This window comes from Thermobia domestica, chromosome 10, assembly GCF_964235325.1.
Source record: "Thermobia domestica chromosome 10, izTheDome1.hap1.1, whole genome shotgun sequence".
NCBI classification, from domain to species: Eukaryota; Metazoa; Arthropoda; class Insecta; order Zygentoma; family Lepismatidae; genus Thermobia; species Thermobia domestica.
In genome coordinates, this window is record NC_137463.1 from 102538915 (window position 1) to 102553609 (window position 14695).

At 31.5% G+C, this 14695-nt stretch overlaps 1 protein-coding gene across 2 annotated transcripts in view; it reads right to left on the bottom strand.

The window, feature by feature from the left end:
* LOC145662607 (phospholipid-transporting ATPase ABCA1-like) overlaps positions 1 to 14695 on the bottom strand; it is a 1231974-nt gene that overhangs the window by 1069554 nt on the left and 147725 nt on the right. For both annotated transcript variants that reach the window (XM_081728328.1, XM_081728326.1), the window contains one exon: positions 10986 to 11056. In XM_081728328.1, the coding sequence (XP_081584454.1) occupies positions 10986 to 11056 (71 nt within the window). The remainder of the gene's footprint in view (positions 1 to 10985; positions 11057 to 14695) is intronic.

The following is a 14695-nucleotide window of genomic DNA, read 5'->3' on the forward strand; positions in this document are numbered from 1 at the left end:
TGAACTCTCATACATAGGAGGTGTTACTAATAAGCTTGAATCTACTTTCGCGCTCTTATTTACAACTGGAACTAACTCTTGAATTATATTTTTATTTTCTTCTGCTACTTTTGATATATCTTGTCCTAAATCTTTAATTGCATCGATAACAGGTTGATCTTGTTCTTTATATTTCTCATATTTACTTCGATTAGCCTGTTTAATTTCTTTAAATCTTTTAGCAAGTTCTTCTTTTAACTTTATATATTTCGTAGCTTTATTAACATCCATTTATTATATAAAGAAAATAAAAACAACACAACATAAAGTAACATAACGTAATACAACATACACGTACATCTATGTTTACCTACGTTCAAGTACGTTCAATCACGTTTAGGTATGTTCAATTACGTTCAAGTACGTTCGTTTGCGTTTGTTTAGGTTTCAGGTTTACTACTTTCATTTTTTCGACCCGATTTTTGTATTGAAGCTAACACTTCGCTTGTAACCCAATGCTTAAACTCTTTTGCTTTTGGCTTCTTAGATGTTAGAACTAGAGAGTACAAACCAGATTCATTGATGAACATTGTTTTTTTTTTTTTTTTTTTTTTTTTTGTTATAAGTGAGACCGCTAATTTCTAGCGGTCTTAATTCCTCTAGGTTTTGCTATCTTCATCTACGACATGACTACGAATAGCTTGTTTTGTGTTTGTATATTCTAAAATTTCTGATACATCTTTACCTTTAAACCATGGATTACATTCTGTGTCTGTTATAACGGCTAGCTCTTGGTCTTTGAAGTTAAATAACAAAGGACTAAATTTAGTTCGTTCGTTTGAATTTGTTTACGTTTAAGGTTTACCCCATTTTAATTTGATCTCATAATGAGATATTACATTCGAGGTTCGTTAATAAAAACTGTGCGAGGATGTGTTTTACAAGGGGGCATATTATCCCCCTTTGATTCACAATACTTTTAAAAGTCTTCAATTTTATTTCTATATTTGCCATTATTCGTTCTCCTAGTCATATCTATTGTTAAGAAACCATGCTCTTCTTCCCAACACTTATTGCTTAAAGATTGTAATTTTTCAAACGGCATATCACATCCAACAAATTCATCATATATATGCTTTAAATTCACATTGTCCTGTCTATAGATACAAAGAAAGTTAAGTTATCTCTAATTAATTGTTTTGGTACTTTAGAATAGGTTTGTCCTAGATAGAAACAGTTTAAACCCTTATGACGACCTCGAGCAAAATATTCTCTAACGTGGTTTTGTTGTTCTAAAATAAAATCAAATACTACCACAGAATCATTCTCACATTCATCTAATGGAATAATCTCTTTGTTGTTTCATTTTACTATTGTAATTGTGTTATTAGTATCTCGTTCTATGTCTTGGAAAAGTGTTAGCTATTGGTATTTAGGTTGATGTAGGCTTTTAGAATAGATATAAACATTTGCATATTTTAACCATTTAGGTGCTAACAAGAAATTATCAATCATTAACGTTCTTTTTCCGCACACACTAGGTCCAACTATTAAACATCTTATATCATCAGGTAACAACACACCGTTCCTCTTTTTCTTCGTAGCTTTTTCTGTTAACCTTACTTTAATATCCCGGTTATCCATTTTATTATTTATTATATAATAAATGAAAGTATTTAATTTAAATGGTTATTCATCTGTATTAAACATATCTTTGCACTATTCATTTGAAAACAACTTAGAAATAGCTCTTGCAGGATTTTATACCACATACTTAACTCCAAACATTACAGAAAGAAATAATAAATTAACAATTTATTTACATAACAGTGAAGTATTAGAAACATTAGTTCCTCCAGGTCAGTACAATTTAAGAGAACTACAAGGGTATATAAAGCAATCAAGACAGAACAATTTTAAGTTGAGTGAGGATAGATCAAAAAATAGTGAAATTGTGGAGTGAACGTAAGTTTAGATACTATTGGTTCTGTATTAGGTTTTACTGAGAGTTTATTTCACTCTGAGGAATATGTCGGAGATAAGGTACAAAAAGTTTCATCCGTTTGATACTATAAATATTCACTGTGATATAGCAGAAAGTATAATTTTAAAACATAATAATGCAACACATATCGAAACAGATTTAATCGCAACATTTAGAAATGCAGAATTTAGAGAACCAATTATATATGAGCCTAGGGAAAAGATATTTTTCCCAATACATCACAACAAATTTAATAATTTCAGTTTCAATCCGAGATGAGAATGATGACTCGATTGATTTTGGTGGAGCTCGTATAACTGTTCTTCTCGCTGTTAAATAGTTAAAATTTTGTATATAATAAATATGGATATCTTTGGTAATGTTAAAAGTAGGGTAAGTGATATTAATATTAGTGAAGATAAATTAAAACTATTAGAGAATTTAAATAATGTTAACGTAAAACAACTTAAATCATTAGAAGCCAGTATTAATAGTTAATTAGAGAACGATAGAAAGCGATTTGAAGATGTGTTAGAAACGTTACAAGACACGTACATAAAGACAGATGATAGTAATGCTTTGAGGAAAGAATATATGGAAGAAATCAAAGAGACTAATAATAATATAGTTCTTTTCTTTCATGTAAAGGTTCCTATATCAGAATTCAATAAATACAAAGCGGAAATGTCAGTGCAGTTAGATAAATTTGTTACAAAAGATTTCCAAACATCAATCAAAGAAGCAAATATGTTCGTTATGAAGAAAGAAACTATAAATCTATTATGTCGATTGAGAACTAAGAAAGTTAAAGACCCAATCTTAAGAGTATTCAATCTATCGAATGGTTATAAATTTCTTTATAATGGGAAAATAATGCATATGGAATAAAGTTTGGATAAATACTATCTACATATATTTTTAACGATACTGTAGTTGAAACTTTTTCTTTAGGTGTTAAAAATGGTGATGTAATTACCTTTCAAGCAGATAAAAATTCAGCTTTCGAAGGACAATTACTATCTGTTATTATGTACGTAGAAAGAGAACTTAAATGATTTTCTATATAATAAACAGGATGCATTGTGTTAAATGTAAGAAATCAACAGATACGAAGAAAAATACCATAAGAATAGAACAAACAAAGAATGGAAGATATATATATTAAGAAAGGTATTTGTTCTGTATGTGGTGTTGCTAAATCTCAATTCGTTAAAAAGATTGGCTAAAAGAAGGTAAAGGTATTAGAGAAGACATTATAGAAGAAATTCACAAACCTTCCAGAAAGAATTATCCTAGGTTAAGTTATTGTTAAAGGTATAGGTGATTTATGGCAAGCAGATCTTGTGGAAATGGATAGTGGAGTATTAAAAGGTGTTTCCAAGTTAAACAAAGGCTATAAGTATTTGCTAACCATTATAGATGTGTTCTCGAAATATGCGTTTGCTGTTCCTGTTAAAGAGCGGTAAGAATGTTACAGAAGCATTTGGATCCATATTAAGAACGAGAAAACCTACTAACTTAAGAACTGATCAAGGCAAAGAGTTTTACAATAAAGAATCTAAGAAGTTGATGAACAAAATAAGATTAATCATTACTCAACCTATACTGATAAGAAAGCATCTCTTGTTGAGAGATTAAATAGAACTCTTAAATAAAACATGTGGAAGAAATTTACAACACAAGGAAATTATAAATGGATAGAGATATTACCAACACTAGTTAGCGAGTATAATAATCGTATGCATAGAACAACTGGTTTAAAACCTACAGAAGTTAATAAAAAGAATGGGCAAACAATATTGGATAAAGTGTATAAGAAAGAATATAAGCATGTTAAGCCGAAGTATAAGATTGGTGATTATGTTCGTATAAGTAAATCGAAAAGGTTATTTGAGAAGGGATATACAATCGGTCAACAGAAGTATTTGTTATTAGCGAAGTTATTCCATCTAATCCACCTACGTACAGAATTAAAGATTTAGAAGAAAAGATGTGCAAGCAAGATTTTACGAACCAGAACTATTAAAGACGAAACAAAATTGAATACTTGGTGGAAAAGGTGTTGAGAAAGAAAGGTGACAAAATATACGTTAAATGGTTAGGATTTGATGATTCACATAATAGCTGAATAGATAAAATAATGTCGTAATGTAAATGTCTTTTATGGAATAATAACCATAAAAGGTTAGGAAAAAATTAAATTTATTTTTTAATTAATAAATATGGCTAGTATAGACCAAAGTTTGAATGAGATATATTATGAACATTAAAAATAACTATTTGTATGGTATCTTTGGTGATTTTAAACTCAGGGTAGAAAATAAACATTGAAATAGTTATTAGATTACTATAACAAACTTCGAAGTTCTCAGGATTCCGGCCACTTCAGAAACTCATCTTACACAGTAAAACTAGCTGATAACGAAATAAACACTCTAATTTCAGGAACATATATGTATAAAAAGATATTTCTCTCTATTGCTTTTTGGATATCACAAAACTTCTATGACAAGTGCTATGATATTATAGAAAACTACTTTACACAAGACTTTAGACAATACCGAGAAGACATTGAAGAATTACAATCAAGAGTAGATGAAATTGAAGAGTCAATGGGAAGATTAGGGATTCGAAACGACAGCTTACAAGAAATAGCAGCACCATATACAGACGATGTTTCAAAAGATAATTGTCTAATCATATACAAGAACAAACTTAACGAGATGTACTGCTATTAGATGCTATCCCTTATTATGCTATCAGATGCCAAAAGAGAAGTCTATACAAACCTCTTAATGAAGCAGAAGAAAAATATCCAGATCATGAGATAATATGCCAAACGTTTAGAAATTCTAACAGTATTAAGTTATTCAACTTAATGCAACATGAACTAGATATTCGTAAAGGTAAGGGTAATGAGTATTGAACATCCATATCAGAAGAAGATTTGGTTTAAGAAATTGATTGTTTATATGGTCGGTTATATCTCATCCCATGCAAAAACTTTTAATATAACTTTTATGATTATTATTTCATAAAAGCTTAACAAATTTAAAACTAAAACAAATTACTCAACATCAATCTTCACTGTTGCTAGTTCCAATGTACTATCCTAAGTCTATTCTTCTTCTTCTTCAATGTAATCAAAATAAATCGGGCTATCAAAATCAAGATCTTCAGGATATTCATTGTTGCTATTGTTGTTAACTCTAATAACTGTTCTACACAAACAACAAATGTTATCTCTGAACCAGGTAACATACACTCAACACAGAACACATGCTTACACGTCGTTTTACACAACTGATTTTTTCTTTCTTTACATATTGGGCATTCTTCTGAGTTTTTTATTAAGCATAAACCTGTTGAGAGTAGTATTAGTTTGTTTTTAAGGAAATCGTAAACATGCTTATTTACTCTTAAAAATTCAAACATATCGATCTTGCCCCTGATTTTTATTAGAAAGTCTTCAGAGAACTTCCTATCGCAACAAGAGTGTATTATCCTGTTTAATTCTAAACCTTTGCTTTCGAACTCGAGAATGAATTTTTCGCTTTTATCGTGTAAACTAACTTTTGGCCAATAAACTTTATTTTGATATTTTCTCACGTGTATTTCATCTAGCAGTGGTGTAATAGTGTACCAATCGATAAGAGAATCAAATTCTCTCAAGAAGGCTGTTTGTTCTTTTCCTGAGATGCGACAACTATTAGAAACTATATCCCAATAGAGTATCTTTAAAGCTTTTTAGGAACGTAAATTTGAGTAAATCTGTTTGATAAGAATATATGCCCCAATGTAAATATTCTTTGAATTGTGCACAAACCTCAATAGCTTGTTTTTTGTGAATACTTTCTCCAGTTATTTTCTTCAATAAACACTTCTCCAATCAACTTCCTCTTTAAACTCATTAAGAAAATCTTCAGTCATTTGTTGAGCGTATTCATACGTGTAGTCTTCCCAATGAATATGTTGTCTCCTATGTTCTCTATGGTTTAGTACGAATTCTGGTTATAACGATAACAACGTAAACCATACCTTCGTTCACACAATTTGTCACAGAAAAGTTTATCACCATACTTATTAATAATGTCTTCGTGTTTAAGTAAGTCTTTTCTGTTTGATAATCTGGCCCAATCGATGTGTTCTTCATAACCTTCAATAAAAGAAAGTGATAGTTTATGGTTTGATGTGACTGAATACCAATGTATCTTGTTTTCGAAGATATGTAGAAAGTCATCGGATAAGTTCTTTTTTTTCTGAAATTTGTTTCCACTCTTTGAATTTTCGACTATTAAGTGCATATATAACTATATTTCTACGAAGCGGATTTTGAAAGTAGTTTACGATATGTTCAGGATTTAATTTTTGAATCATGTGTTTTATAAGTTCATCTTTATTCGTCATTGTTTTATCTTGTTTACTTGGTTGTTGCGAATTTGCGGCAGTTGTTGCTAAAGACTTATTTTTGTGCTCGTTGATTAAGTCTATTATTTCTGCCTTCCTAAGTTCCGAATAACCATGTATTCTGTTCTCTCTACAGTATTGTTTAAGTTGGGGAATAGTTTTCCTTTCCATAACCTCGTTTTTTATAATAAGAAGAAAATAATTATTCATTGTAGTTAAATTTTGTATATATAAAATATGGATAAGCAATGTGATTTGATACATAATAAACTTAAGCTTATTCATGAAGATCTTAAACTGATAGCAACACTACTGGGAAAGCAAATATTAAAAGAAAAAGAAATGCTATTAAAAGAAAAAGGGAATGCAGCACTAGAAAGATATACGCCAGAATCAAATTGGGATAGTAATAACGAAAGTGATGATGGCAAGGTAGATCTTTAAAAATGAATTAGTTTTATTATATCAATAGTGACTTTGATGGAGTAATCCCATGAAAGCTCTGTTCTAATACAATATACTAATAAACATTAAGATTTCCCGCGTCAGATGAGTATTAGCTGTTGTATTAGATAACAAAAATGATTTAATTTATTTCTTTTATATAATAAAAACGAGAGAATAATAATGAGTAATTTAATTAAATATACAGTAGTTGAACTGAAAAACTTATGTAAAGGAAAGGGGATAAAAGGTTATTCCCGATTAAGAAAAGCAAAACTTATTGACCGTATTAAAGAACATGAAGATGAACAAAACAGATTAAACTTTAGGCAAACATTTCCGTTTCAAGAAGACATCTTTGAAAAACCAAAAGCTAAGAGATTAGGTAGGAAGAGAGGTCTAAAACTGTTTCCATGTTAAAGAAATATTTGAAGAACTGAAAATCAAAGTTGAATCAATACCAATCGAAGTAAAACGTCAAAATACTACATTTAAATCGAGATTATAAACATGGAGATTCACAACACAATATAAACCAGAAGATCCATTAGAACATTATATTAAAACAACATCCAAAGCCATATTAAACAAAATACAACTCGGCTTACAAAAACATGGCTCATTGAAAATTAATCTCTGTTTAAGTTCTAAATATAAAAAAGGAAAAGAAATCCAAGAGTTTTATTTTAATACTGAATACCGAGGAATATATCAATCAACCAATTTAAATGAAGCACTAACTAATATGAAACAAGCATTAAGAACAATAATGGATGAGTTTCAAGCTAGAGGTTCTGGCCGGGCTCTTATAAACATTAACCTTTTAGAACTAGCAATTGTTAAATATGTACCATACAGACGATCATCATACATAGAATTACCTAAGCAGATTCAAAACAAAAAGGCAGTAATTAATGTAAAGAATGAAGATGAAAAATGTTTCTTATACTCATTATACAGAGCCTTATATCCTACAAATTCACATCCTGAACGAGTACCAAAAAATAATGAACTATTGTAAAACTTAGAATCTAAACTAAAAGATGTTCATTTTCCTGCAAAACTAAGCGATATTCTAAAAGTCGAAAAATTACTTAATATTTCTACAAATGTCTATACGTATGATAAAGACTATTCAATCTATATATTACATCACACACAGAACAAAAAAGAAAAAATGTGAATTTATATATAAAACAACTTGTTGAAGAAAATGTTAAAACACATTATTGTTGGATTAAAGATTTGAGTAGATTAGTTAGTTCTCAAATGACAAAATGGAAAGCTCGAAAATATTTGTGTGATCGATGTTTGTTATACTTTTACTCACAAAGTGCATTAGATAAACATGAGCAAGATTGTTCATCGAATAAAGCAGTAAAAATAATAATGCCCGAAGAAAAAACATATGTTAAATTTAAGAACTATCAATATAAAATGAGAATGCCCTTTGTAATCTATGCCGATTTTGAATGCTTATTACATAAGGTTCCGGGATGTGAAGAATGTCATGCAGAAAATAAACCATATACAAAAATATCAACAACATAAACATTCTGGATTTTGTTATTACATTGTAAAAAGTGATGAAACTAAAACTGAACCTATTTTGTTTAGAGGTAAAAATGCAGCTAAAAAGTTCATAAATAAATTGCAGAAAGAAGCTAAAATGATATCAAACATTTATAAGCAAAGTAATGAATTGCCTTTAATAAAGAAACAGAAAAGAGAGTTTAATAAATCCGAATTTTGTTATTACTGTAAAGAAAAATACACTGAAAATAATTATAAAGTTAAACATCATGATCATGTAACGGAGAAGTTTATAGCTCCTTCGTGTAATAATTGCAATTTAAAAGTTAAAGTTCCAAAGTTTGTACCAGTCATTATACATAACTTAACAGGATACGACTCTTATTGATTCATTAAAGAGCTTGGATGTAATAAAGAAACAATAGATTTAATACCTAATAACGAAGAACGCTATATTTCATTCAGTAAAATGGTTGGAACTATCAAATTAAAATTTATTGATTCGTTTAGATTTATGGCATGTAGTTTAGACAAATTATCATCAAACCTAACAAGAGAGCAAATGACTCACACAACACTTCTACCCTAATGAAGAACAATTTAGCCTTGAAACAAGAAAAGGTGTTTACCAATATGATTATGTTAACGATTAGAATAGGTTTAGAGAAAGAAAACTTCCACCAAAAGAAGCATTCTTCAACAGGCTTATGAACAGACACATAAGTGATGAGGATTATGAGCATGCAAAGAAAGTATGGAAAATATTTAACATTAAGAATCTCGGACAATACCATGATTTATATTTAAAAACAGATGTATTATTGCTAGCAGATAAATTCGAGAATTTTAGGAAAACGTCTTAAAGCTTATGGTCTTGATCCTGCTTGCTATATGACAGCACCAGGTTTAGCTTGGGATGCAATGTTAAAGATGACAAAATAGAATTAGAATTACTAACAGATTATATGGTATTGATAGAAAAAGGTATAAGAGGAGGAATTCCGCAATGTAGTAAAAGATGTGTAAAAGCAAACAACAAATTTATGAAAGATTATAATGAAAATAAAGAAGATTCTTACTTAATGTACTTGGATGCTAACAACTTGTATGGATGGGCAATGAGTGAATACTTACCATTTAAGGGATTTAATTGGTTAAGTGAAGAAATAAAAGAAACAGATTTTGCAAATGTTCCTGATATTTGTGAAAAAGGTTATATTTTAGAAGTTGATCTTGAATATCCGAAAGAATTGCATGACTATCACAAAGACTACCCTTTAGCACCTCAAAACATGTGTCCGCCTGGTTCAAAACTATTAACAACATTATACGATAAAGAAAAATCTGTAATTCACTATCGAAACTTAAAACAATGTTTATCACTTGGATTAATTTGAACAAACAGATTGGTTAAAAAATTACATAGATTTAAACACAGATGAGAACTAGAGCTGCAAATGATTTTGAGAAAGACTTTTATAAGTTAATGAACAATTCAGTTTTTGGAAAGACTATGGAAAATATTAGAAAGAGTAAACATTAAACTAGTAAATGATGGGAAGAAATTTGAGCTTATAACAAAACCAAACTATAAAAGCACTACAGTTTTTACGGAAAATTTAGTAGCTGTTCACATGAATAAAGTTAAAGTGCAATTTAACAAACCGATCTATGTGGGTATGTCAATTTTAGATTTGTCAAAACATTTAATGTATGATTTTCACTATAATGTGATGAAACCTAAGTATCAAGACAAAATAGAAATTTGTTACACATATACACATAGCTATATATACCATATTCAAACAGAAGATGTGTACGAGGATATGAAAAATTATATTAATTACTTCGACACGAGTGATTACTCCAAAGATAACAGGTATAAGATACCTCAGATCAATAAAAAATACTTGGTAAGATGAAAGATGAACTTAAAGGAACAATCATAGAATTTGTTGGTTTAAGATCAAAAATGTATTCAATCAAATTCGAAAAAGATAAATGTTGTAAAAAGCAAAAGAAGTTAAGAAAAAATGTTATAAGTAAAGAACTCACATTTAACGATTATAAAGACTAATCAAAAAGAATATTATAAAAAGATGAATTTAATCCGAAGTCATAAGCACGATTTGTACAGTATAGAAGTAAATAAGTTAGCTTTAAGCTCTGTAAATGATAAGAGATGTGTTCTAGAAGATGGATTACATACCCTGCCATGGGGACATTATAAGATAGAAGAGTTGTAGATATAGTTATAAGTTTTTAGATGTAAGATTTTTATGATTTTAAATGTCATAAAAGCCTATGCGCAGAGCATCCTACTCAATCTCACTCTACTCAATCTGTGCTGGTCAAAGGTATGTCCAAAATGGGTTGGCCTGGAATATTGGCCCAGAAGTACTATATGTTACGACTCAAAAGAAATATGTCCGAAATGAGCTGGCCTAGAGTTTTGGCCCAGAACTTAGGTTATTACACTACTCCTAAATAACCAAGGTTTAGAGTTGAGAATTATCTGTGCAACGGATTTTATAGAGGAAGCTGGATATGGGTTCCGCTCTTCTACCTCCCTCTCTAAAATCAGGAAATCTAAAGGTGCTTACCATTGATTTATTTTCTAAACTGCTACGGAACTTACATTCAAACAGCAGCTATCTTCCACAGATTTATTAAATTCAGCTTCTCTTTCTTCCAGTTCAATAACTTCATCTGAAATTCGGAGAGGAAAAGATTTATATTCCACACCAAATTATAGTAAAGATCTATATACTGGGTTTCAAGTACTGTTAAACTATATGCAGCATGTCAGGGTTTATGTTTAGGAAAAAATTTGTCATGGATTAGTAAATATAATTTCCTTTATTTGAAATTTTTCTCTCTCCCAAACATAGTATTTACTTCTAATCGTAGTTTCTGGCTTCTTAATAATAAAAAGATGATAGTTTACTGAACTTTATTTATTGTTCCCAATCATTTATAACAAGACGCTACGGACCTGAAGTCGATCCACTGATTGGTTGGTTGGTTCGATTGGAGGTTAGATTCATTTTCAGGAGCAAGGGTGTATGAGACGTCGACCAACAGCTCAACATGAGATCCAAACCACACGTTTCTTCCGGGAATAAAATCTTGGTCTCCCGTGCGAAAGACAGATATATTAACCATATAGCCAGACGGAAGCTCCACCGATCCATATAGCGAGTAAGCAAAAACATTAACAATATACGAAATTGTATTAGTTACTATGAATTTGTAAATTGTACTAGTAAAATTGCATGTTAGTTATGACAATGGAAAATAATTTGTCTGTCTCTTTGAAAAGGATATATTTCTCTCGTAGCCAATTGTGGAAACAAATGAACATTCAAAACTAGATGTTGTCAAGAGAAAACAAAACTAAAATTTTATATAAAATTATACTTATTATTGTGGTTTATGCGATTGCATGCAACGAGCAATAGCAGTGGGTTTGTTTGTGGATCAAAACATTTTGCACAAAGATCTCTTGGTGTTCAGTTATGTTACTCGTATCTTCAGAAAATAAAAACTTTACAGGAAGTTTCATTAACCTAAAAGCAACGTTCTACACTCAAGACATAAAAGGTAAACATTCTGAAGTAAGGTATAAATATTTTCATTCCGTGGGGAAAATCATATCATAGGTGTTAGAGTTTGCAGACATTGGTTGATCTGAAGAAAATAAAATTAAACTAGTTGATTTAACAATTCCCTTTCCTTTAGCGGAATCATTCAATAAACTTATATCTTATAACTATGTCTATGGCTAAATCTAGCCATTTTTACATGGTGTTTAGCCAGTAACTATTAACTACAATTTTGGTCAATTATTCAAAGTTAACAATTTCTAGCCATTTGTACTTAGCAGTAGTTGTAAACCTTTTCGAATCAAACTTCTCTAAAATTATGCTGCTACATTTAGAATGACTGCTACATTGTGAAACAGGTAAAAAGGAACCGATGTCAAACATCATTCCAGAGTGGCACGTCGATTGCATATGGGTAATCTCTGCCCGACTACCATTACGTTGTACGCTGTTGACACTCGCACATCGGCGACATCGTTTGTAATGGTACCAAGAATATCAGAACTGGACTAAGAAGAAGTGGGGTCACGTTCTCTTCTCCGATGACAGCAGATACAATCTCAATAGCAATTCTGAACATAACATGCAATGAATCCAGGGAGGAACATGATCATTTTTGTGGACCATTGTTCTTGTATGGGGAGGCATAATGTTGTATAGATATACCGACCGCCCAATTTTTGAACGCTGTACGCTCACCTATCAATGTTAAAATGGTACTGTATTCCTTCTCCATGTGCGTCTTTTTAAAAGTACAGTCGACTCCACACTCCTCTTTTAGATCTCAATCCGCGGCCACAACGAACGACACAATTGGTGGAGCTCTTGGAACGAGAGGATACTTAGCGAATGACCTGGCCTGCCTATCTCCTCGAACACGTTTGAGACAAAATGCAGAGACGTTTTGTTGCACATCTAGAAGCACCAAGGATCATCCAGATGGTAGAGTAGAGGAAGTCCATACCACAGAAAATCATTACCTTAGTGGCGCCGTGGTGCGTAGTCGCTAATGCTCTCGCCTTTGGTCCGAACATTCCCAGGTTCTATTCTCAGTGGGGACACTCGGTCGATAAAGTGTAAAAGCTTTTTTGGGCTAACCATCCTGAGTGAGGTTTTTCTAGATTTTCCTCATTTATACCAGGCAACTGCAAGGATGGTTCCTCACATAATGGTAACAAACCGATTCTTTTCTTCTCTATTCCTTTATTCCTTTACAATTCCCCGATAGTGTGATCTCTGAGGGACGTCATCCCTCATACATGACGGGCTATCATGGTCATAGATGACGAAAGCCCAGAAATCTATTTCCTAAAAGTAATCCTAATCATTACAGCATTTTGCAGAGAATTCGTCGCTGTCCATGATAATCATACACCATTTTAGAAACAATTTCACTCTCTGTATAATGTCAGGGTGGAATGAGTCTAAGTGCTTTCAATGGAAGTTATTACCTCTCTATAATTGTGCTAATTTTGTACATCCAATCATGCATCATATTACGGTATTGCTTTGTATGTGTGGCTCAAGTTTATGCAACCAATATATGCCACTTAGAAGCTACATAGCATGCGGTTTACATTTGTCGTTAAGTATTGCACACCAGTGCATAACCAGGCACGTACAAGTAGAACAAATAATATTATAGCCAACAGAGGAATCAATGCCTTCTTCACGGAACTGGCATCGGTAGAAATCAATTTTACATCAGAACTTAAATGATTGACACATACCGAGTTACATACCGAGTATTTTTTTAAATGGCGTCAAGTAGGTATATCTTACTAGATCACGTGAAGTAGGCGCACATAACTATCGGCGCTTTGCCCTGTGCATTAAAAGACTTTATCACTGCTCGCACTTCACACACGGCGGGAGCTAGAATAGAAACGTCCATTTTCAACCACTGTCTCGACGCTACTGAGAGCACTAGGGAAGTTCTGTTGGTGCACGCGCCATGCTAGGATCTTACTCCCTCACGTGCACACAGTTTCTTCGCGCAACATACGGTTTCCTAGTTTTGGGGCGCTTAGGAAAGTTACTTTCTGGATGTGTCTCGCATATTTAAACTCCCTCGCTCCCTTAGGATCAAATTTCATTCAAAGTATAAAATCCCAGGTGGATCCAAGTGTTAACTAGGCTCATACTCAAATATTCATTTTTAAATGGTTCAACTGTTATCTCACTTCGACTATTTTTTGAATACAAAATGGAAAATCAAAATACAGACATAGAAATTGTCCACTTTCCTCTCTAGAAGCGAAAGTTTCAACAACGTTAAGACACGTGCCAACGTATTTTTAATAACCAATCTTTATACCAAAGTTTCATTTTCTGAAATTAAGGGACTAGCAATATACGCTATTTTACACATATATTATGAACTTTCCTCGTCCTTAAAAATATTAAGTTTCATAACAAATGACATTACAAAACGACGACACGAAAATATGCTATGTTCATAAAAATTAATTCCAAGTGATGCAGCTGTTTTTGCGTGATGATAGAGACAATGTCGATTTGAATGTGTAGGAAAAAGTTATTTCAAATTACTCCTCCCCTTCGTAAATGAGGAACTTCCAACAAAAGCTGTGATAAGTATTCATTTATTTTTAAATAATGAGCTTATATACTGAGTTTTGTTTCGCTGTTGAAAGGCTCATGTGAAATATTGTTGCATTAATTTTGAAGCCCCCTTTTTCCCTTAGAACAAGCATTTTACCAAACATGACATGACAAAACCCCG